This window comes from Labrus mixtus, chromosome 2 (assembly GCF_963584025.1).
Source record: "Labrus mixtus chromosome 2, fLabMix1.1, whole genome shotgun sequence".
Taxonomy (NCBI): domain Eukaryota; kingdom Metazoa; phylum Chordata; class Actinopteri; order Labriformes; family Labridae; genus Labrus; species Labrus mixtus.
Genome location: NC_083613.1, coordinates 25,891,900 through 25,917,138, shown reverse-complemented (window position 1 = coordinate 25,917,138; position 25,239 = coordinate 25,891,900). Strand labels below are relative to the sequence as shown.

The 25,239-nt window shown below is 38.4% G+C and overlaps 1 protein-coding gene and 2 long non-coding RNA genes across 4 annotated transcripts; 1 reads left to right on the top strand and 2 right to left on the bottom strand.

Annotated features, from left to right (window-relative positions):
* The first annotated feature begins 1,862 nt into the window (after positions 1–1,862).
* On the top strand, positions 1,863–24,683 carry LOC132990456 (polyunsaturated fatty acid lipoxygenase ALOX15B-like). The gene is made up of 14 exons (XM_061058767.1): positions 1,863–2,037; positions 3,175–3,379; positions 3,731–3,812; positions 4,101–4,223; positions 4,336–4,439; positions 5,105–5,271; positions 5,433–5,576; positions 21,617–21,820; positions 22,021–22,107; positions 22,220–22,389; positions 22,720–22,841; positions 22,951–23,051; positions 23,504–23,674; positions 23,949–24,683. Exons 1-14 carry the CDS (start codon positions 1,885–1,887, stop codon positions 24,126–24,128), a joined length of 2,013 nt encoding a protein of 670 aa, XP_060914750.1. The 5' UTR covers positions 1,863–1,884; the 3' UTR covers positions 24,129–24,683.
* LOC132990435 (uncharacterized) lies at positions 6,760–14,396 on the bottom strand. The gene is made up of 2 exons (XR_009676060.1): positions 14,241–14,396; positions 6,760–6,946 (listed from the first exon to the last, which is right to left on the bottom strand). It is a non-coding gene; the product is annotated as an uncharacterized LOC132990435 (long non-coding RNA).
* LOC132954671 (uncharacterized) lies at positions 17,638–20,781 on the bottom strand. 2 transcript variants are annotated; one of them, XR_009665827.1, is made up of 5 exons: positions 20,651–20,781; positions 19,640–19,716; positions 18,596–18,703; positions 18,276–18,300; positions 17,638–17,961 (listed from the first exon to the last, which is right to left on the bottom strand). It is a non-coding gene; the product is annotated as an uncharacterized LOC132954671 (long non-coding RNA). The 2 variants fall into 2 exon arrangements; XR_009665816.1 differs by having other exon boundaries at positions 18,276–18,303; positions 20,651–20,774.
* Positions 24,684–25,239: the final 556 nt, after the last annotated feature.

The window sequence follows — 25,239 nt, the reverse complement described above, 5'->3', positions numbered from 1 at the left end:
TGCCAGCTTAGAGTACTAAAGCCTCCTTACATAGGGCATGACCTACTGCTAGGCCACCGGCACCCACTATATTTGATTTTTATCTTTATTCAGGTCAGTGGTTTTTTACTGTTGTATAAAACGCATCAAATCTAGAACACATGCCACATAATAGGAGGCCGATTCCTTACCGCACTGGCCCAGGTGTGATTCTGTCCTTTGGTTCTCACTTTCCCATATTTCCTAATTTCATCACCTGTCCAATCAAAAAAGTCGAAGGTCAAACAAACACTTCTTTCAGTAAAAAGCTTTAAAGCCTCTTCAGTAAATAGATTGGGGAGGAAAGTGAGTTAAACACTAGACTTTCAATCAGTATACTAGGTTCGGGTCCCATAAGAAACCTACACAGAATGACTCAAACACAAACATCACCTTTTTGTTAGGTTTAAAAAAGATAATGGTTTGGGCCAAAAACAATGAAAAGTCAGCTTTGACTTTTGTTTTCCAACAGGACTTGAACATCAGTCTTATAGTGAAAGGAAAAAATCAGCATGTGAAAGAGTTTGGTACCTTGTGTATATATCACTTAATATGATTATTACTGCTTTAAACTTTTATATTTATAGCTATGAAATATACTGGTTTGTCTTCTCCTGATTTTTAAAAAGATGTACCTTTTGAACCCGTAATTTGACAATAAAATGCATTGCTCAATTGTAGGCCAAAGAGATCCTGGAGTTATTATTTATAAATGTAGATTATTTTCAGTGAAACAAATACAACAAATGTTTTACCCATGTTTGTTTTCACATAACCGAAAAAAGCAGTATGGCCAGTTACTGACAGAGACTTTCTCTAGAATTTACCTGCTTCAACTTGATGCTCACTGTCAATTCAACAAAGGAATCTGTTCTGAAAAAAACATAATTTAGCCCTTGTAGTTTCCCATGAAAGAATAATCAACTTGCAGAGGGTTGTTATTCTTCAATAGCAGATCTCTGCAAGATCTGTTCTGTGTCTCTGAATATATACAGGTTGTTTTTAAAACATGTAAAGGTGAGGTTGTGAGGTGAAAGTTTGCAAGCAGACCAAGCAGGAGCAGCAGCATGAATTCACCTTAGCTAAAGACGTTTAGGTCTTCTGTAATAAAACGGGCTGGGGATAAGTGCCATTGCTCTTTATTTCAATCTTAATGAAGAGAGAAGCTTTCTTTATCTGCTGCACTCTCATACTGACTGAACGCTATTCTGTCCATACTAAGATGATGAGTGAGGAGTGATGGGCCCCGGGCTGATTTTATCCCTGGTTATATTTTTAAATGTATAATGTCCAAATAATATTCACAGACTTCAATAACAGAATATTTCTTTTGAAGTCATAGGTAAAATTGTTTTCCTGCTAACCAGAAATCGCTCTTTATTCCAACTGCGCGTGGCTATCGGCACCGTGGTTTTGAACCAGATGCTTTTTGCATTGAGGCCAACTGGCATAGAAGGGTCAAACTATTCCCAAATGAGTTCATAATGGATCATGTAACTAGAAAACAACACTAGCACACAGAGAGGCAGTTTTACTCTGCAGTGCAGTTAGGGAGGTTAGTTGACTATTACTTAAGACTTGATACGCCCACCGATCTGTATGTATAAAAGAGGATGATTACTTTGGTGTAAGGAGCAGTTCATGGCTGCAGGAACTTCTAGGCTTCATTTAAGGTAAGAGACATGCTTTACAACATGATTCAAGTTGGAAACAATTGGACTGATACAGATAGACGACAAACACAAACTCAATATCAGGTCTTCTGAGTATTTTAACGTTTTTGTTTCACAGTTAAAATAACCAGTGCTGAAAAAATAGTAATTATTCGCTTCCTCCTCAGGGATTCTTCTGCTCTTGAGGGTGAAAATGACAAATTATGACGTGACTGTCTCCACTGGCAATCTCCTCCATGCCAACACCTTCAACAATATCTACATTAAGCTGGTGGGGACAGATGGGGAGAGCAATCAAACCTGCCTCCTGAACATCTCAGGGCCTTTAGCCTTCAACACTGGAGCAGTAAGTGTAAAATATTCTTCTCTATGTGTAACGTTTAGCTTGACTAAAATAAAGTTTCCTTCCTAATAGCAGTATACCAGCTCCTCGTCTACAGTGGGTCTGTGGATATTGCGTGATTACATGCTCAACTGTCTCGTGTCAAATATACGGGGATGTTTACCAATGACCTTCTCTATTTTTCAGGTGTAGGCCTATGTCCGAAATGCATTCTTGTTACTTTGACTCTCCCTGTTTATTTCTGCTTGTTTACCTTATTACTCCTTATTTCCTTTGAATGTTGTTATAATGCCTGCCTTTATTTTCCCTATTCCAATCCTCCTGCCATTTTTTCCTTACTTATTTTTAATTATAAAATATATAGGCTACTTTATTAATTAATCCCACAAGGGGAAATTAGGCAATTATGCCATTGATTTCTTCTTTTCTGTGACTTAGGCCTACTGCCATATTTACTTTGGACTTTGTTGCTACTTCCTTTGCAAATCTGTCCTTATCCAAATTAAAGCTAAGTAAATCCCAATAGTTCCCAGCTGTGACGACAGATAAATCATCATTAATTCATTTGATAGACATTTTGCTGAAATCCGGATTGATGAATGAAATCCCATACTCTGTCATTCTTTGTTTTGTTTGCATCAGTGCATACTTTAAGATAATCAGCGCACTGTCTTCCTGTGTTCTTGTCTATGCAATGTTTCTCTAAATGTAATCCCGTCTTTGCTGAGCCATCCTCTATAATGCCTGTCCATTTTCTCTCATTTACTTGGCCAATACTGCCCCCTTGTGGGGATTCAGTACACTATGTCTAAGTGTAAAAATGCTTCTGTACCTTTGCCTTTGTGAAGAAACATTCCATACAACTATAGTGCTGTTGTTGTAAATTTATCACGAAAGCTGACACCGAATTTTATCAATGTAATTCTTCAGGCAATGCTCACAAATGTGACCAAATGTCAATAAATCCTAACAATGAGTTATATTAAAATATTTTGTGCAAACGTTTGAGTTGTCCAATATTATGTTTTCAGTATTTGTATGCCAATTACAGGTGGGTGTTAGCTAAGTTTTTGGTATTCAAATACATTTTATCTAACCTCATGTCTGGATCACGTCACACCATTTCTGTCATTACTCAAGGAGTCTACTTTCACCCTGTCCTGCACTAACTCCATTGGAAAGCTGCTCCTGATAGAACTGGACAAACATCCGGTCAAAGTTTTCCCTGAAGACGCCTGGTTTCCTAACAAGGTGGAAGTGAAATCCCCTGAAGGACAAACTTTCAACTTTCCTATCTACCGCTGGATCACTGACAGTGAGGTGCACCGTTTCAGGGATGGAAAAGGTTTGTACTGTTCACTTACCACTGACAACATTTAAATATCTATCTATCTATATATCTATCTATCCATCCATCCATCCATCCATCCGTCTATATATCTATCTGTCTAAATGCCTTCAGTTTAACAGCCCCTACCCTTTGGAACACACTCTCCATGCTCATTCAAAAAAAATTAAGCACCAACTAGCCTTAACTTGGCCTTTCCATCTGTCTAACATCCTTTGCTACCTGTCTAAGTTTTACTTTTGTTTTGATTTTTGTTTGGTCCATCCACCACGTAAAGTGTCTTTGGGTCCCTTGAAAGACCCTATACATTCAATCTATTATTACTATTATTGTGTTTTTCTCTCTAAGCTCTTTTGGTCTATGAAGACACCCATCCTCTTGGCAAGTACAGTCGGGAAAAGGAGCTAACGGAGCGAAAGGAAGACTATCAGTGAGCACTGAGAGCGTTTGATTTTAAAAATACATGCATGTAAAGCAATTCAACCTTTGAATAAATATAATTATTTTCATAACCATTAATTCATAACCTTGTGCAATTGTGAGACCTGTCAGGTTGTATCTGAATCTATTATATATATTAATAAAACACATCAATTAATGAAGAAACTGTATACACTGTATGTCCAGTATAGCACGCTTCCTCTAAAAGAAAACTCCAGAAACAAGATTATCTCAACTTGTAAATGTTTCTAAATCTGATCTTCTCTGTTTGTCCCAGATGGCATGTGTATAAACAGGGAATCCCCCATTGCATTAAGGCAGAAAACACTGGGTCTCTGCCTTTGGAGGTCCATTTCTCCTTCACCAAGAATATAGAGTCTCTCTTCACTACAACTCGAGGGTGAAGTCCATAAATTCTAACAGCAATCTATTAACAAATACAACTATGTACATTCCTTGCTACCTATTTAGCGACACTATTAAATATATGTCTTTTTGCATATATTTCCTAGGTTGATTGAGCTGAAACTGGATGGTCTGGGTGATTGCACAGAGAAGTGGACTGACATGGATAGTATCTACCGGGCATTCTGCTGCAAAATCACTGACATATCAGGTATTGCTCTATTATCAAGCTTGCACTTCATAGAGTTACAGGTCGCCAATGGTCCGCCCACCTATGTTAAAAAAAAGTTGACCCGCCAGCCGAGACCAACTTGATGTTTAAACATCACCTTTGATCAGGGTTCTCACAAAAGTTGATAATAAATTGAAGGTTTGGACTACAGGTAGTATGATTTGTCTTTCATCAAGACCACCCACAATGGGCATTAACAGGTTCCAATTGATAGAACGGGGGGAAAAGTCCTCTTAGAAATCATACTAGTATGGATCCATGACTTCTGCAATAAAATGGAGTTGTCTCCTCACTTTTTCATGTCTAATGAAGGGCTAGGGCCTGAAACATCACATTTGGTGATGAATTGGAGCCACTTCTGCTGTGTGGAATTAGTCTTCCTATTGTCTTTATTCCTGAGATAAACTTCAGATTTTACCGAAAAAAAACTGACCAAAGACTGTCTTTGGATTTCTTTCGAAAAATTCTACAAGGTACCTAATGTATATATATTTTTTTTAAATAGAAAACCACTAACTGTATTCATTTCTTATGTTTTTGAATTATGTGAAACACATTGTTTTCTAATTTTCTATATCACCTGCAGTCTGTCACAATTTAACAGTTAATTTGAAACTGAATAAAAAGCCCCCTTCCTTTTCCAGGCTATGTCCAGAAACATTGGAAGGAGGATGAACTTTTCGCCTACCAGTTTCTAAATGGCATCAACCCCATGCTGATCCGACGCTGTACAGCCATACCGAAGAACTTTCCAGTCACTGAAAGCATGGTCTTCATCCATGGTCCACATACCCTGGAAGAGGAATTAAAGGTGATTGTTATGCCTTTTATGGGTCTTAGTATTAGAAGATACAGTTCCCTGATGACATGATAATTATGGACCTGTAAGTCGCACTTACATTTCCAATCCATATTTGTACTTCACAATGTATGAGTAAAATAAATTATTTTCCTGACTAAAATTTCAAACAGAATGAAAACATATACCTGTGTGACTACAAGCTTTTGGATGGAGTGGAAGCAAACACCATCAATGGGAAGAAGCAGTACATGATGGCTCCCCTCGTCCTGCTCCAAAGAACACCAGATGACAAGCTGATGCCAATCGCTATTCAGGTGAGAGTGACTGAAGAGCTGTAAAGCAGTAGAGAATTTGTAAATTATTATTTAAACGGTTGGGCGCATATATTCCTAAAATAGCAGCTAGTTCTATATAGCTGCTATTATTTCCTCTTGGAACTGCAAGTTTCTTTTTTTGTCCAAGCTGAAACTTACCTGGCTGAGAATTTAACTGCAGTTCCATGATTGACCACTTGGGTTTATCTTATAAACATGGCCAATCCCCTTTACTTGTCATATTAAAAAACCCAACATAGGAAAAAAAATAGGAAAAGATTTATCTCTAGGTATTTTGTCTCTTCATGACCACTTCGATTGATGAGGGATGTTTCTGGCTGCAGAAGGAGTCACTGAACATATTTACGGGTTTGTGTCGTTGGTGTTGGCTGGCGCTCCTGCTATTATATTGTGTTAAATTCAAGTATGGAAAACATCAGAAAATACACCCACAACATTTATTTAGGTGCTGAGTTGTAGAAAATCACTAGATAAGACGCACAAAGACTTGCAACACTATGGCTCCCACTACACACCCAGAGGAAAATAATTTTAGAAAAGAGATCTTAAAAAGGTTTCATTTATTTCTCCTAGACAACACTGAGATCCATGTGAAAGCTAAATGAGACAATGGCTTATTTCTCCAGCTTCTCACCCTTGCCTCCAGATAAAATAGCTGCACAAAATCTCAACCTAGTTTCCCTTTCAGTTCCAAAGGAGATCTCATTAATTTCTGAAATGATTCTTGGATTTTTCTCAAGTTTTGAGACTCTTTTTGAGCTCAGTTGGAGAACTTGGAGAGCTCTCTCAATTTACTCAATCTAACCTCCCTTCACTTTTTTCAGACTCAGTTTTTGAGTCATGTTGATCTCACATGGAGCAAAAAAAGAGCCTTGAGCTCTCTGCTCCTTTAATAAACATGATTTATCGGTGACATGAAAATGTACTATTTTAATGCAATACATTTTAAAACAAAGCCCTATTTTTATAGGTCTGACAACCTAACTGGCTTTTAACTTATACTCTTTTATCTATTTATTTTTGCATGATCCTGTTATCTGCACTTTTTTAAATATTCACAGCACATAGGTACATCATGTATGTGAGAAAATATTTACCACTGATGTGGATTCCCTTGTTGTTGATATGTTTGCTGATGAAGAAATTCGCCGTTGACACTGACTTGCTTACATAATGATCATTTTATTGACAAACAAGTTACAGCATCGCCAGGCTCGCCATGGTTCGACCTGGGAGAGACACAGCCAAAAGTGATCTCCCCGAACACACAGAAACTCTGGTACTTATGGACACACCCCACAGGAGAACAACATATGGACATCTGTTTGTTTTCAGGACAACCCCTCTTACTACAACTGCGGGGATTTCTGTCTTAGATATATGTATGTCATAAACTCAAAGGACAACACAGGTCACAGATACAATCTCTTGTCCAGATGTCCCTGGGCAACTCTCTGGACACAGGGGCCCCATTGTACACATTCCACTGTGGGGGATCGTGTCTTAGATTTAGGATTTCCGGGTAACTCAAAGACCATTACCGGTCTCAAATATAATTACTACAAACTGTCGTTTTGCACATTCTTAATAAGAAACAGAGCTGACCTAATTTCCAGATATGTCAGACACTTCATTCCCCCCTTCGAGACAACAGTCTCGAAAACAAGAAAAATTATACAATTATGATGTTAATTGGCCTCATAAGAATGACTTCTGTCCATGCTTAACCTTAGCAATATAGTAAATTTGTATTTGTTCTGGAGTGTGAGAGCGAAAAACCCATCAGGCAGCTATCTTTCTTTATTATCCATCAAACAATCTAGACAGGAAAACTCTCTCACAGTCCCTCTGCCCCAGGCAACCACATATAGTACTCCAAACCAATTAAAAGAAAAGGGTTCTGAAAACTTTATAGGATGACATTTAAATGCATACATTTAAAACCTCAGAAATAAAATAAAAAAATTATCCAAAGTCAGGCTGGTCGACCCATCGCACCTTCCAATGGACCTTTCCCTACCTAACACCACTTTCCCTGAGGATCGATAAAGAAAGAAAACACCTGAGGTCCCACTATATGCATCTTACACAAATCTCCAATACTAATCCAAAGTAATATGTCTTACTAAAAATATCTACTATAAAGTAAAACATACAAAATATTTATGAATAATACAAGTTACATTGTAATAAACCTTCAATGATATTTCAATCGAAACCCCTCATCATGATGTCCTCATTCAGGGTCCGCTGTCCATTTCCATCCTCCATTTTCCTAAGTTTGGTTGTTCCAAGTCAATTAAGCTGGAAGGATCTCTGGACAATCAGCCACCCTCACATTGGTTTCCCAAATATTGTCCTGGGAAGAAAAATCAACAACCAGTATCTTTGCACATACAAAAACATCAAAAATATTCATTTTTGTATCATACTTTCACATTATTCCACTACATGATTAACATATACATGATTAAGGCGAAACACAGCAGGCTAAAACATCCAATTTTTATGCACTGGTCAATTTTGAGATTTTGGGCTAGATCACTCCCTGAACATGTAATCTTTCAAACTACCATAAAGAAAATATCCAAATTATACATTTATGTGTATATTTTAATACATTTTGTCTGATCGCTGTGTTAGATTTCTTGTCAATTTGCCCGAAAGTTAGCATTCTAATGCGACGTGCAGTATGACGGCTGTTCTCTGCTGCCCGTCATGACTGATATCTCTGTAAAGCTCTCTCTCTCCTGCACAATGCTATGTAACCCAAATAAGGACACTTCCTTTCTACCAGCAACCAATCTTGAAAGTTCAGAGGGGGGTTTAATGCTAAGAATGTAATCTCATTGGCTTGTGTTTGGTTTCTGATAACGTGATTCGTTCAGACGCATCACGTGGTATGCTTTGACATTTCCTTGTTTATCTTTCCGCGGGACCTTTGAGGAATGAATGAAAATGTCTTTCGGTAAATCATTGAAAAGAAAACAACAGTTGTCACTTGCAAGGAGATGTAAAAGGAAAGTTTGTGATGCGTTACCCCGCGAAATGCCCTCAGGAAGCGCTTCTGAACGTAAGCTGTCGATGGGAAACCGGGGGGGTGATTTAGAAATAGATGAAAGTGACGCGCAAGCCACACAGCAGTGGCTGCTTGTTCATGTTGCCCGATTGAATGAGCTGCTTTGTGATTTAATTTGTCCGAATTGTGCTGGGTCAGGGCTGAAAATAAATATAGATCCACAGAATCACGGGTTCTGTAGCAGTTTATTGCTCGAGTGCCGTCTGTGCGAGAGTGACAAGTACTAGTAGTATCTACGCGACTTCAAGATGAGTCCAGGAAGGATGTTGCGTTTGATGTGAATGTGCGAATGGTCCTCTTGGCACATGAGTTAGGTCTGGGATATGCGGCTCTCAGAAAAATCAGCAAGGTGTTGGGGATCCCTGCCCTTCACCTTAAAACTTATCAGAGGCATAACAAAAGAGTGACAGGTAGGCTATGGAAAGAGGGTTGTGTCAGAAAAGTTGAAGCAGTCTGTAGAATTTCTAATGTCAGAAATACCCTAATGAGCATGGCTGTTACCACCCAGTGTTTCCCACACATAGACGATACCTGGCGGGTATTTATTTATTTATTCATTCATAACATTGCTGCTTGTGCGAGAGAGCAAGAGAGAGCGGGGATAGTGCGCTCGAGAGAGTGCAGGCGTGCGCGAGGACGGATCCGCGAGGAGCAAAACTCCCGTTTTAAAAAACTGCGGAGAGATAAGTCACAGCTAAACGAAAGAGTGCAGAATCACATCAGCTTCAGAGAAAAAGTTAATGTACAGCTGCTTGCTATTAATGCTGTGCTGGACATTTTCCAAACGGGAGGGGTAGTCGTGTCTGTGCGGGTGCGTGGATAAATTAAGCAGATTAAAGTTGTTTGTTGCAAAAACAAAATTAATTCAGAGGGGAAAAACACATTTCATATAAATACAAACCTAATATTAAAATATATCCTAAGATATGAGTAAAAAAAAAATATATATATATGTCGATCCGCCCCCCACCCCCCAGCACGTACTCCACCGCCCTGGTATCGCATCATTCTGTGGGAAACACTGCTGTATCAATAAAACCAAACCAAATGAACAGTTATTGATACAATGCACATTTCATTTTAGTTGCATAAATTGAGAGAGGTCTGGATTCACTACACAGGACCAGGGAGCAGGTCAGGCAGGCCTATGCAGATGTTGATGCAGATGTGGCAGAGTTGCTGAGGGAGGATGCAGATGCTGTGATTAACATCAGTGTGTCTTTTGATGGCACTTGGCAGAAAAGAGGGTTCACATCACACTATGGGATTGGGGTGTGCATTGACATATTTACGGGACTGGTGATCGACTTTGAGGTCCTATCCTCCTATTGTCACGCTTGTGCCCTTAAAGAAGCTGCCAGGCATGAGGGAAAGATTACGGAGGAGGAGATTGACATCTGGAGAGAAAAGCACGACTGTGCAAGAAACTTTTGGGGTTCAAGTAAGGCTATGGAGCAGGAGGCAGTGAAGAGGATGTGGGCCAGGTCCGTGAGTTGTCACCAGCTAAGATATACTCAGATGCTGTCAGATGGGGACAGTGCAAAAAACATAGCGAAAATCGATTTTTTTAAGGCTATTGACAGTATATTCTGATTTATAAGGTAACAAAAGTAGACATCCATAAATCCCTCTGTATCTTTTTTTCCATCTAATATGTCAACAAAATTATAAAATAATTTCCCCCCTTTTATCCATTCACTTCCTATTCAAAATAATAGCAATTCAATGATGAAGTCAAATATTCAAAATGGATATTTCTCTACAAGCTCTTGTCCAATCTCTATGACCTCCTCATCTTTGCTCAGGTCATTACAACTCAGTAGCCACCAGAATCTAAAACACTATAGCTCCTACTGGTCCCACTTGTTATTGCATCCAAGCATTATCAGACCATCCTGCTCCTTCTGATGGACCAAATTAATTCCTTATAAGTTTCAACGCATCTATGACACTAGTCATATTGTCAGTAGCATCAGGGATCAAAGTATAACAGTCGCTCCAGTTAAATTTAAAACTTTAACCTCTAAGTGGCTTTAATCAAAACACCATTAACACCAACAGAAACACCTTTATCCAATTCAGACCTATGTGTTGGCAGATTTTAACAATATATTTTTTAACACATCATTCATTTTTTCACAAACACCTTGGATTTGCAGATGATAAACAACTCCTAGACGTTATTTAATTTCCAATTTTTCAAAATTTTCCAAAATTAGTCTTACTGTTTTATACACAAACTCTTTCCCATTATCTGAAGATATGCAGTCTGGGTGTCCTCACCTGCTTATGACCTCACAACACAAAAACTTAAAAACTTGGCAGCAGACTGAGCATCTTTCCGCTTGGTTGGACAGGCTTCAACCCATCTTGAAAATCTATCCACAACAACTAGCATATATCTTTTACCTCCTACCGGTCTTATCATATCAACAAAATCCACAACTAACTCACACATAGGACCTATAGGCGTCCTAACATTGTTTTTTTAGACAAATAGTACACCTGCCTATGACACAATCAATCTGCTCAAGCAAATACAGTACCCAAAAACCATACTTTTATAATATTTCTCCTAACTCCCCCCTTGCACATGGGCTAAACCATGTGCTTCCTAAATCATCAGACCTAGCAGGTCTAACAATTTAATTTATCTGAGCATTCACTTATCTCTCTACTTCCTGAACCTTCACTATTCTACCTTACAATTCCTTCAACATAAATCTAACTCCTTGACCTTTCCTGTAAACAACAGAAAAGTCCTCTCCAACCTCAGCATCTATCTATACTCCTCTGAAACCTCCTCTGTTCTGTAACATTCACAAGCAAAGTGGCTTAGCTGTCCACAATTCTGACACATTCCTGAAGACTGTTGGAAATTTCCTCCTCTACCTCTTTCTAAATTTCCTATCTGTGGTTGGTCAAAAACTGACTGTGCAGTGGGGATCATGGATAACAGTTGAGGTAGCTGAAACTGGATCTGGTCATACTGCGATTGTGGTAGTAATTGATTTGGTTGAGGCTGACTTTGCATAACCACAGCTTGTTTCTTCTCTTTCTTATTGTCCACCAGCTGTAGTTGGTTAAGTTTTCTAAGAGTCTCCTGGTCCTGTTCTTTCTGGTCATTCTCCTTTTTCCGACATAGCTCAATGTAATGTGCTATGTGATCTGTATACACACCTTTTGCCATGCTTCCAAGACCAACCACCTCTGCCAGCTTCCTCCACACTGGTAGGGGCAACCCCTTCTGTATCTTAGCTCTCAAAATTGATTGCTCCATTTGATTCAAATCCGGGTAATTTCCTGTGACATTTCTCCACACTTGATGAGCCCTTGACACATAAGCTCTTGGGTTTTCCTGCGGACCCAATGATTCAATGAGAATATTATCAGGGTGTACGTTTGTTAGAAATGCATCTCTCAATGCTCTCCATATTCGACCTCTACTTGCAGCCAACAATTCTGGATCATATACTGCAGTTGCCACATATCTATTAAGGCCTGCCGCCTGCAGGATTTCCTCCATCGCTGGGACCCCAATGAGACTAGCCAAGATTCTCTTAATGTCTCCCATGGCAGGCTGTGTTCCCACCAAAACCTCTTCTAACTTTGAAATCCAAGGATGTGCTCCATCCTGAAGAGTGGGTAACTTTTCAAGTATGTTTGACATATCTGTACTTTGCCAAGGCTTATACTCTAAATTTTGACCTTGCACAATTACTGGACACATTTTATCAAGTCTCTTTCCTTTTCTTGGATGTAATACATACCCCAAAGTGTCAGACTTTTGAGACTTCTTCTTCTGTATTTTTCTCTGTGTTTTTTGCAGTTCCTGTAATTGCTTTTCCAATAATTGCTTGGTTTCTGGACTGGTAGATTCACATATGTTCACAAGGCATCTATTTATAGTCCTCTCAATCTCTCTTAAAGCACTGCATCCATCATCTTCCACCCCTGTACTGGCTGCTAGCGGGTGAAGATATGAAAGACCTTCTCGCTCTGAGTCTCCATCACTATCACTCTCATCTGTGATGTGATAGTTGCCCTCCTGTCTAATCACTGGGAGCTGAGGATAAACATCAGTAAACTTCACTTCCTTCTCATAAGGCGGGGGCTTCTTTGCTGATGCAGTATGTGAGAAGGGTGTGTTAACCTTCTCCATTAACTTTCCTGCTTCCTTATCATTTTTCTTTATTGCTTGCATACTTCTGTCTCTTTTTTCTCTTGCAGCTTCTAACAATTTCTGTCCCTCATTTTCAAACTGCAATCAAACAAAACAGATACTATATATACTTATGTTATGTATAAACATCCTTTATTAGGCTCATGTGTATTTATCAGATTAAATAAACATCCTCTGAGGGGCTCATATTTTTATCAAATCGAATATAGAAACGTTCTTTGAAACAAAGGCTCATGGGTTTTTTTTAACACTGATGAAGATCAGATTAAATAAACGTCCTCTGAAACAAAGGCTCATGGGTTTTTTAACACTGATGAAGCAAAAATGTCCCCTTATGAGTTGCTAAAATCTCTCTTTAACCAATCTCCTGCTATATATGCCTATTTAATAATACATCTATTCTATTTATCAATCCCACACAAACAAGAACATTTCCGGATCAAACACACATCTTCACACCACACAGACCTCTCAAACACATCCAAATCACAGCACAAGAGACAAGAGACAAGACACAGACAGAGACAGAGACCATTCAGCAGCCACACACACACACACTTCAGGCTGTATAGAGCGAGCGCACACACATTCCAAGAACACCCGCGCCTCAGTTCAAATTTTAAAGTCGACTCATTTATAATTTTCCCTTTTAACTTTTTTTTACTTTGGCCAAACTTTTAACAAATTGTCTTTTAACAGATTACTTCACATTGCATGCTTCAATGCACACATTTTCCTTTATTCAGCACTTTCATTTTCCACTTTTCTCAAAACTCTTTTATCTTTATTTCTTCTCTTCACTTTTCATCTTTTACTTCTCTTCTTTATTTCTCATCTTTATTTAATCTCTGTATTTCCTACATTATATGTTTAATTTCTCCAATTTCCCTGGCCAGGGATCCCCTTTGTTTTACTTTTATTTTTACTCAATTTGACTGCTTCTTAAAGCCAACTTTCACTTCAGTGTCTAATTTACACATGACTTACTGTTAAAAGGATATGGGCCCTGTCCTTGTTAAACTTGCATAGTTTTTTAGCTAACTGTTCTCTAGTTACTTGTTGCGCTTATGCTAACATTACCTTTCAACTTTATTCTCTTTTCTTTTATTTATCTCTTATTCTCTTTTCTTTTATTCCCCTTTATTTATATACTTTTTAACTCAATAAACCCCAATTTAGACGGAGAATTACTCCAAACATCAACACATCATTGCACTTCAGTTCTTTGACAGTGGAGCCAAATTTGCAGACAGAATCAGCTCCCCAATGTGTGAAAAACAAAACTCGCTCTGAGGTGATGGAGGGATGGTCACACTGAACTCGTCCACTGCAGAAGGCCCCAACTGATCCTGTTCCGTGACACCAAAACAACCCCTCTTACTACAACTGCGGGGGTTTCTGTCTTAGATATATGTATGTCATAAACTCAAAGGACAACACAGGTCACAGATACAATCTCTTGTCCAGATGTCCCTGGGCAACTCTCTGGACACAGGGGCCCCATTGTACACATTCCACTGTGGGGGATCGTGTCTTAGATTTAGGATTTCCGGGTAACTCAAAGAACATTAACGGTCTCAAATATAATTACTACAAACTGTCGTTTTGCACATTCTTAATAAGAAACAGAGCTGACCTAATTTCCAGATATGTCAGACACTTCACCATTATCAAACTGCTTTACTTTTTCAGAATGAGCTTTCTACCTATTGGCCTATGAATATTAACAATATGAGCTACAGACACATGGAGACTTGGGGAGCAGTAAGCTGTAGGCAGACACTGACACATAATAGGTTATGAAAATGGGCCAAAACTAGGTCAATTCTTAATAGACAGGATTATAAACACGTGACCAGTTGCTCAGATACACCATACTCATTTTAATTGATTTTACATGTTGGTCCTTTCCAAAAAACACTTCCAAGGTATTTTAAACCAAGTTGTTCGCTTTTGGTATTGGCCTGATGAAAAATTCCATTATGGTGATAAAAGCAAAAAAAAAAATTGAATTGGGTATCTGTGCACAAATAGTTTGACAATAAGGACGTCTGCACTTCAATAACACATTCACATAGAAAATGTAGTTTATCATCATTCAAAACTTGTACACTTGCAGGTTCAGTCTTTTTTTTTTAAATTTGTGTAATCCAGCTGTAATGATAAGAATACAGCCTTTTCAGCTTTATGAGCTGTATAATGTCCGAACATTCACACAATAACTGATACAAAGTAAGTTGAACATTTCATTCAGATGCTTGCATCGTCTTATGGGTCCAAAAACCTTCCTGTTTGACAATAGTTTTGCATATGTAAAAAATGGAGCTCATTTTAATTTGTCTCGGTATGCCATAACAATACAAACTACATTATTTGTCCTTTAACTTACATTTCTCAATAAGAAATGTGAACCAGTTGCAGGATCAGCTGTTCAAAATAATATCTCTTCTTTGACTTCACAATATGTTCATTCCCTTGCAAGTCTGTTAGGGAAATGTGCAACAGACACAATTCCAGGCATTGAGGACAAATCCATGCACATCAACTTGCCCAAAATACTTTCAAGTGCAACTACTGTCCTTCTAACAGGAACCTCTAGCAAGGTCACACTATGAAAACATGTCCCACCTGTCAGGGTATCCTGTAGAAGACTTATGCCTGCAACTGCGAATTCATTCACAAATGCAAGCTTTATCTCCTTTAGACTTTCACTGGTTTCTTTGTAAGAACACAACGATTCAGTCTGGCCATATTTGATTTGCATCCCATCAGAAAATAACACTGTACAATTGTTTCTTCGTTTGGCTTTGACATACTGCTTTGAAGTGTAAACACTTTTTTTCCGATTTGAGCTCTGTTATATGCCTTAACAACATTATTACATAGGCTGTGACCAAGAAACTGTTCCATTAGAGACATATCATTAGCTTCAAGAGACAGGCTGTATGATGCCCCAATCATGCCCACATTGCAGGCATGACTTGCTTGGTAAACGCTGTCACCTGTCATTCTGGCCAAGAACTCTGCAGCTTCAGGGTTCAGATTTATATTTTGTGTAATGCTAGGGAGACACTGTATTATCTTTACTGCATTCACCAGTTGGACAGGTATATTCTGGGTCCCATGTATAAGACGAAGTAGGAATCCATTTTTGTCCTCAAAATGAAAGCAAGAGTGGGTCCAAAGAGGTCCAAGAGCCCTCACACTAACTGCTAAGTGAACAAGCAAGTGCAAATTAGCTGTAATGTACCGTTCACCATAAAGGCTACTCATTTCAGAACAGAAATTCCACAGAAGTTTTTCAGCATGATCTATTTGTGTCTGGGTTACTGACTCCATAAGAAGAATGAAGATAGCCTCACTAAGAAGCAGAAAGTGGCTGTAGTAAAGGCCTGCAAGAATACCTCTGAATACAACTGGCCCAAAAAACAACAAAATTGACCGATACTCTGATGCTTTAAAGAACATTCTGTGAGAAGACACAGAGCGAGGGAATCTAAACCAAAATGTTGGACAAATTTCTTTCATCCGTTCGTCTACTTCCCTGATTGAACTGACCATACTAAACGCACATCAGGAAAACTCTGTGGAAAACCACAGAAACATTAACAAACGCATGACTCCGAGTAGGACACAATGCATGTAATCTATGCCAGTACCCAATACCAAATCATAGCTGTTCAATCTGCTGAGATAAGTAGGGCCTTTCACACCATTTACAGTGCGTTTGGAATCATATGCCATTTTTGCGTTGTCAACAAACCCCTTGTGGGTACGAGGGGGGCCTTTTGGATCTGCCTCCTGAAAAGGAAAGGCATGGACATGACCCTTCTCCCCTGTCTTTACTGTTTGTCCAGGTTGCTCACACTTTAGACATCCAAACTGGCCATTGAATTGAACGGAGTTAAGTACTAATGCTTTTGCTGGCAAATCACATGTTCCAGCAATGGTGAAAACTTTGCAGATGAAAGGTATTTGAGTCCCTGCAAACTTAACAGAAATTCCATCCTTTTCAATTTTGTTCAGAGTGTCACCAAGTGGTTCAAGGAATGTCAACATTGATGGCTTTGAGTCGCCAAACCAAAGACCTGAAAATAGCATGTTTTCTCATTTTGTGCGTTCCACAAAGCTTAACTCATTTACGATGCAATAAAAGGGCCAAACAGAAAACTTTGAGGACTTGAAAATGGGTATGCCATCTGTGTTCCATGTTAAAGAAATGTTTCTGGGGTCACTTAGAGGCCCATTGCAAGCTGTTAATTTCTGATAGACCTCTCCATCATATATTTCCTCAATGCTGTCATTGCACTTTTTCTGTCTCTTAAACCTGAACTTAAGTTTATCCTCAAAACCTTCCTTGGCAAACATTGATTTCAACTGTGCTTCAATTGGAACCTCAATGAAAAAGGAATTTGAACTCTCAATCAGCACATTTGCTTCACAGGATTTACACTGGGTGTCTGTACTCTCAACTATCATAAGGCATGCACCACAATATTTGTGCATAAGCAGAGAGGAGGCAGAAAACTCATCAAAAAACTGTTTTAATTTCTTTAAATTCTGAAGACATTCAGTCTGGATGTCAGATGGGCAATGCAGGGTGATTGGTGGGAGCAAGTCACTTAGAGCTTTTCTTGTTATTTTGTGTCTGTTTTCAAATGTCATAATGAGGAGAAGGCTCTCTGCAACAGAAACTGGCGCATTTCTGTAAAGTGGCTGTTCTCCAGTTTTTGGAGTGTTTTGGAGTGTTGTTCCTCCCTCTGAAATTAGCCCTGCACTGTCTTCACATAATAAGTCTTCATCAAAGGACAGGTCATCATCAGATGACTGGTTATGATCTTAAGTTCCCTCCTCAACAAACTCATGTAGGGGGTGACCAAATGTATCTATGTGAAAAGGATCTTCACTCTCTGATTCTTCATTAAGGCCAGTGTGATGTGTCTCTTTTGTGTGTTGAGAGCATTGGGAAAATGTTTGGTTGTTGTTGTCACACAAATTCCTGATTGATGGATGTTCCTCAAGGGCAAAGTCAGCAGATTGAGGAGTAGCATGGCACTCTAGTCCTTCTGTGCAGCAACCATCTGGCCTCCAGTTTGTTGATTCTAGACACAAAACAAAAATCATATAAAACATTTTACACAATTTTTAAATGTACACCAAGTGTTCAAAGGCAATATTCATGAGTTTGTGGCTTACTAGTCTGTACGTGTTTATTTTTCATAGAAATTCTGTCCATCTTAACTCAGTTGCAGTTTGCTTAACATGCAATAGAAGGGGTATGTGGTCATACTTTACCAACTCACTGATTGTTTGCTTCTGAATCATATCAATAATTTACAGCCTATTTTGTTGACTTTCACAAAACGTCATATGTCTGTGTATTTAGAAAATGTATTTTTGTTAGAGCAGTTGTTACCTGAGTTCTCCACTCTTTGTGTGTCCTGCTGAAAACAGAGGAATCATAAGGTTACTAAGGTATAAGATATTCAACTTACAACATACTTATGGGCTGTTGTGTTCCCAGTGCAATAGTTTAGAGTCACTCAGAAAAAATGGCATGTTTGTGTATATTCTTGACAAAACTGTAATTTCAAACAAAGCACAAAATTTGTATATTCTTACATAGTATTATGCTGCAAAAGGCAAATAAACTACTGAAATGTAGCTGAGAGAAGACCTCAAATAACAGTTGACCATATAACCACAAAAAACAAAAAAACAAAAACATTTTCTCACCTTTTTTCTGTATCTTTTGCAAGTATTTTCTGGAATCCTAACTTTTCTTCTCCAGCGTGAGTCATATCTTTGTGTCATTTTCCAATGGATCAAACCTCAGCTCTTCCCCTGAAATAATTTCAATGGACAAAAAATAAGAAATTAATACCCTGAGTAATAAGTACTTGAAAACCTTAATTCAAAGTCAAAAAGCCTCTCTTTCTTTAATCACAAAACATTTCCTGAATATTTGAACTATTCTATTCTTAAGTAAATCATAAACACATATACAGGCAGGTAAAAAAGACAGTCTCAACATTAAGTGTCTTAGTGAGGTGTTGTGCTACAACAGGCAGCCAGACCAGCTTCAATGTGCCTTGGCACTGATTCTACAAATCTCTGAATACTACAGGAGTGGGAAACAACATTCTAAATAAAAAAGAGATGTTTCCTCTTTTTGTGTTTTGATGATGGTAACGGAGAGAACTGTCTAATATGTGACTCTATACATCAAAGTTCAAGTTCATTGCGATGACTGCAAAAGCTGTAGTTTATGACTGACATCAAGACCACTTCCACTGTGACAGAACTGTTACACAAGATTAAATTATTACCCTTATATCTTTTTATTGATTTACAATGACCCTGCTCTCTTCCAAATAGCAATAAAAAAATAAATGCAGTGGCCTGCAAACCTCTCATGTAAAGGTGCATCCAAGCCTGTACTGTTCTCTTGTTTATAACACAAACCACAGCTGAGTTTATTTGTTGAGGATATGGTGAAGGATGGCTTCTTCTTCTTTTCTCCCCAAATCTCACCCTATGATAGTATCCTTGTATTGCTATTTTCCATAGAGGGTTTTCATCCCTTTAGTCCGGAGAATTGGAAAATCAATGCCAAGATGACTAAAGCTGTTGGAGTGGTCTGTGGTGCCCAAAATCTTGCTCAAAAAATTACTTTATCTACTTTTTATTTTTAGTCTGCCTTTATATCAAATGTCTGTGTTCTGTGCAGGATCTGAGCTCACCAAATTAAAATATAGAGGTAAACTGTGTATTACTTACCCCACTGCCAAAAAGCTCTATCCAACTATAAAGGAGCAATGATGACCTTTGATAATGTGGTTGCAAGGACAGGGAAACTGTATGAATGACAGAAAAGGCACACACACCGTTAATACATATAGTGATTTGTCAAGCCTCTATTCAGTAGGGAATATAGGAAAAATAAAGTAAAACAGTTGAATAAACTGATGAATATAAAGGACATTTGGACTCAACACAGATCCCTAGAGTTCACCAAAGATACAGTGGTGTGTGGACATTGACATGTGGACAAATCAGGTATCCTGACATTAATACAGACATGATTTTAAAGCTAAAGTTCACAAATGAAAGCCTGCAGGAACATTTTGTGTTATTTAAAACATGAATACACTGATTTTCCCTGCTGAGGAACTTTTTATTTCTAATTTGACAACTACACTCCAAGACTTTGCAGGACAGTAAGACCAAACATGTAAACATACAGTAATTCAGTGTCCTTTGATGCTGTTACTGTTCTTTATGTGAGATTTATGTAAATTTTTAATGTTCATTTTATCTGAGGCTCACATGAAAAAATAGTGTATGGGGACTGGAGGGGGTTAGATTACATTATATGAATTACTAGCTGCAGGTTTAATACAAAAGCAACTGGACAAGCTTCTAACCAGAGTTCACCTTGCATGTGGCTAATTAACATCAGTTTCACTCATGATTAGCTATTAGCGATTAGCATGCTAATAAATATCAATTTGGTTGTTAAACTTCACCGTTAGACACACAAGACAATACTATTCACACTAAACGCACATTGTTATGCACATTAACTGTGATTTCTTACCTAGCAGAGATGTGCAGAGGTTACTGTGACTGCATGGCTTCATTCTGTGGATTTATTAACTTTACTGTTTCTAACATTCAATAATCATATTATGTTAGCTGAGGATGTAAACTGCTTACAGAGGAAATCTTCTGTAACCATAAACACATTTTCTGTAGAGAATTACAAAAGTACAATTATTAATCACTCACTGAAGGTGAACTGCGCAGGCACATCAAGACGCAGTCCTTAGGTGAAGAGGACGTTGTGTCGGCAATCCAAAATGTTATTGGATGAGTGTGCTGTCCATTGTACACAACGAATTGTGATTGGTCAATTTAATTCGCAAGGCGGACCTATGACGTAAGGAAGACACCGAGGGCGCAAAAGCAGCCAGGAGTAGTGATGGGGAAAGCAGTTCTAAGTGTTCTTTAGTGTACTGAATCAGTAGAATCAGTTCAGTAAAGTGATTCGTTCAAAAGATTCGTTCACCGAATCGTTCAGTACTTCTCCGCAGCTCTGTCTGTGAATCAGAATTTAATAAGCTGAAACACGGCCGAACATTTAGTTCTGCTCGCGATCGTACTGAGAATAGCCGGTGGTGAATAATAAACCAATGAGCTGAGAATTTAGTTGGATAAAGTTACAGTTTGCAAACTGAAAGCTGCTAAAACAATCACATTTATTTTCCCCGACCGTTCTGTTCAGTACGTTCAGTACACGTTCAGTTCGTTCACTGAACGAGAGCTCCGCCCTTCCTCTCAGTTCGTTCAGTGAACGTGATTCATGTCGGAGCTCTCGTTCAGTTCGTTCACTGAACGAGAGCTCCGCCCTTCCTCTCAGTTCGTTCAGTGAACGTGATTCATGTCGGAGCTCTCGTTCAGTTCGTTCACTGAACTGTCTCCAAACATTGTTTTGTTTAATGGGTATAGCAACTATATAAGTACAGTATATCTTTGGGAACCATAGTGTAGTCTTTGTGCGTCTTAAATTCAAGTATGACTTTATGGCTTTATAGCACTAACTAGCAGGTATACTGCAGTCTCTATACTTCACTGTACAATTTCCAATGAACGGGCAAACATACAGACTTCAGATGGTTGTTCATCATGTTTAATCAGTGATGTTAATGGATTGAATGATTGGAATTACATACATCTCACTTTCTTCCTATGTAGCTGAAGCAGACTCCTGGAGACGACAATCCCATCTTTTGTCCTACTGATTCTGAGTACGACTGGTTGATGGCCAAGATTTTTGTGAGAAGTGCAGATTTCAACTTCCATCAACTCAATGTTCACCTGCTGCGCACGCATCTGCTGGCTGAAGTTTTTACTGTATCTCTACTGCGAAATGTGCCCATGGTGCATCCACTGTACAAGGTGACACGCAAGATGGAACACTAAACTTACTGTCGTTTTTTCAAAATTGCTGATTTTGAATCTTCCAAAGTTGATGAACCATGTTGTTCAAATGTGCACTGTGCAGTCAATGTTTATAAGTATTATAAAAATATGAAATATTTATCTTGTTTCCAAGAAATAATTTTACTGAGTGTAACATAGTTTAATCTTTCCCTCAGCTGCTCGTCCCCCACACTCGCTACAGCCTGCAGATCAACCTCATGGCTCGAAATCGGCTCATTTCTAAGGATGGTACTTTCACAAAGGTAGGAAAAGACCAACACTGCACGCTCAGTAGCCTTAACAATGTTTTTTTTAAGCATCAATAACATGTCCAGTAACTGTATTAAACAGTATTCAATGTATACTGGTTTCTAGTACGCAGCTTGTGGTGGAGAGGGTATGTTCACAATCCTGAAGAGATCAATGGCCTCAATGACCTACAGCTCCCTCTGCATACCAGATGACATCGCTGAGCGTGGGATGGAGGCTGTACCCAACTACTACTACAGAGATGATGGACTCAAGCTTTGGGATATCATCCACAAGTATTTAATTTCAATTTTGCATTTTGTTTGCTACTAGTGTTGGAGCAAAATTAAGAATTCAGATTATCTTTATTGTCCCACAAGTGGAAATTTGTTGTACAGCAGGATCACATAGAAAGACAACATCAACAGTAAAACAGTGCAAGTATGGCTTGCATTTAGGTTGTAACTCATATCGTACAAAATAGTCTTAAAAGAACAGGAAAAGGACAAATATGGCTTAAATTATTTTTATGGTCCTTCAAATTAGTGTCTTACTAATGCAGGTTTATTAAAATGTATAATTCATCCCAAAGTATTCTTGATGAAACTTCCCCATGTTTCTTCAAGGTTTGTGAAGGGAATCCTCAACTGCTACTACAAGAGTGATGCTGACGTCGAGAGAGACTCTGAACTGCAGAAGTGGATTTCAGACATTTTTGTAGAGGGATTCCTTTCCAACGCAAACACAGGTGTGCTTTCATAAAAACTCTTACCTTTATCTTCATAAATATGTACATTACTTTAACTAACTTATATAGACATCTTTATATCATGCAGTTTATTCTCCCTGATTCACAGGAATTCCCCAGGGCTTTTCCACCGTGGCTGCGTTGGTGAAGTTTGTCACCATGGTGATCTTTACCTGCTCGGTACAGCACTCAGCTGTGAATTCTGGACAGGTAAATCTGTTTAATGATGTTTTATTTCTGTACCATGTTTTTGAATGGTTTGATTAGAATTAGCATTTTTCTCTGAAGCAAAGAGATTGAAGCCAAACCTCACCAGGTCCATTGTTTTAAACCAATCCTTCACTATTTTAAACAATTGATGTTTTCCTTCCCTTCCATAAAGACACTTTAACTAAACGTTGGAGCATAAAAACGTACGACAATGCAGGAGATAAATGTGGAAAAAACACCTTCGTTGACTGCTTGGGTTCATACTGAATTATTTCATAAAGTCAAGGGCAGACTGTCGATAAGCCTGGCATGGCGCTGCTCTTAGAACTAAAAACATACAAATGACATTTTGCTACCTGACTTAGACATTTTATTTATTAGCATGTTCATAGTGCTTTGCTTCAAAAAAGTAATAATCAGGAACCTTTCAATCATTCATTCATTCATTGCAGTATGACTATGTTGCCTGGATGCCTAACACGCCCATGTCCCTGCAACTTCCTCCACCAACCACCAAGGGGACAACAAGTGAGGCCACCATGCTGGAGACGTTCTCTGATGTCAATGTGACAGTTCAGGGGATGGCCATCATGTATCTTCTCTGCAAGCAATCCCCTGACTTTGTAAGTGCAATGACCTCTTCAAAAGTTTACATGAATCAAACGTATACCTGAGATGTTTCAAGTAGGTTCATATTTCTTTGAAGAAAAATTACATGGATGTCATGGCAGCACAGCAGACTGTAATAGAAGGAAAATCGAGCTTACGAAAAAAATTCTGATAACTTCTTGTAGCTGTACAATATTTATCAAATAATCTATAGCCTATGTTTGTTATCATTTAAAATTAGATGGGAACAAAAAAAACAACTTATAAATGTATCATTGGTGTCATCAGGTCCCCCTTGGCCACTATCCGGACGAGCACTTCTTTGAGAAGATTCCCTGCAAGCTGATTAAGGAGTTTCAAGGAGACATTGAAATACAAAGTCTAATCATCAAAGTCAGAAACGAGAATCTGGATGTCCCATACACATACATGAACCCAACTGTGATGGAAAATAGTGTGTCTATTTAAATATGTGAGTGACCTCCTTGGCAAATCCAGCTTCATCTCATCTGAAGTGGAAAAAAGGAGAGCCTTTAGTGGAAAGACATCATTGTATATATTATGATCATTTATGGTTATAGTGCTTATGTGCAGCTTTCATTGAAAATGTGGGATTGAGAGCTTCTTTGTTTGTCAATGATTAAACAGGCCTTCTAATCAAAATATTACTTGGGGAAAAAATGATTTTACTTTAACACTTAAGAAATACTCTGCCTTATGGCATACTGTTAAAATGACTTGTGCATTATTTTAGGGACATATTTAGATTCAAAGAGTGGGGTTAAATCAAGGAAAAGGTGGTTTGGGGTAATCTTAAAACTGAAACTGTACTGTACATGCTATGTCTGTCTATATTTTCATTGGGACAATTCAAGGGGGCCCAGGTCACTGTCCTGAAGACTGCCTACTTTCTTTCCTGCCACATTTGGCTAGGTTCCTACCAAAACAGACAGCTGTTGATCTGAGTCATGGGGGGGCTCTTGAAGTAGTGAAAAAGTTAAACAGCTAAGGCAAGATCATACAGCAGTACTTGGTCCATAGTTCAAGAATGTTCTTTCAATTTTTACTTTGAATACAAATATATTCAAACCATTTGTTTGTTGTTGTTTTCATGTTTTAGGTTTAGATGTGTGATATTTGTCTGAACATGAAATATGGGCTAGATGTGAATAAAGCCTTTCAAAATCATGAAAGTGTTCATCATTGATAAATGATACCTTCAATCAATCAGATGACATATTATGCTAGAAAAGATGGTGATAAGCCAATTTTGCCTAAAACACAAAAGGTGGGTTCAACACACTATGCATTTTGCTGATAATAGAAATATAACAAAGTTTGCCAAATTCTATTGAAACATACATTTTTCAGAACAATGGCTGTGGTGTACGGTGGCTAAAATAACTTGCATTAAGAAAAACGCAAAGCAAATATTCAGAAATGCTGCACTTTCAAAAGCCAAAGGAAACAAATGCAGAGGAAACGCGCAGCAAATTAAACAAATATTCTGCAAAAAGCCAAAACAACTGAATTTACCTCGAACGTGCTGCAAATATGTTAATGATATGAAGTCAAAAAC

Bases quoted from the DNA above. Each gene is read 5' to 3' on its own strand.
- LOC132990456 (XM_061058767.1), top strand. From the start codon at position 1,885: ATGACAAATTATGACGTGACTGTCTCCACTGGCAATCTCCTCCATGCC. The intron at 2,038-3,174 runs GTAAGTGTAAAA...TCATTACTCAAG, and splicing joins TAGCCTTCAACACTGGAGCA to GAGTCTACTTTCACCCTGTC. The intron at 5,577-21,616 runs GTGAGAGTGACT...CTTCCTATGTAG, and splicing joins TGATGCCAATCGCTATTCAG to CTGAAGCAGACTCCTGGAGA.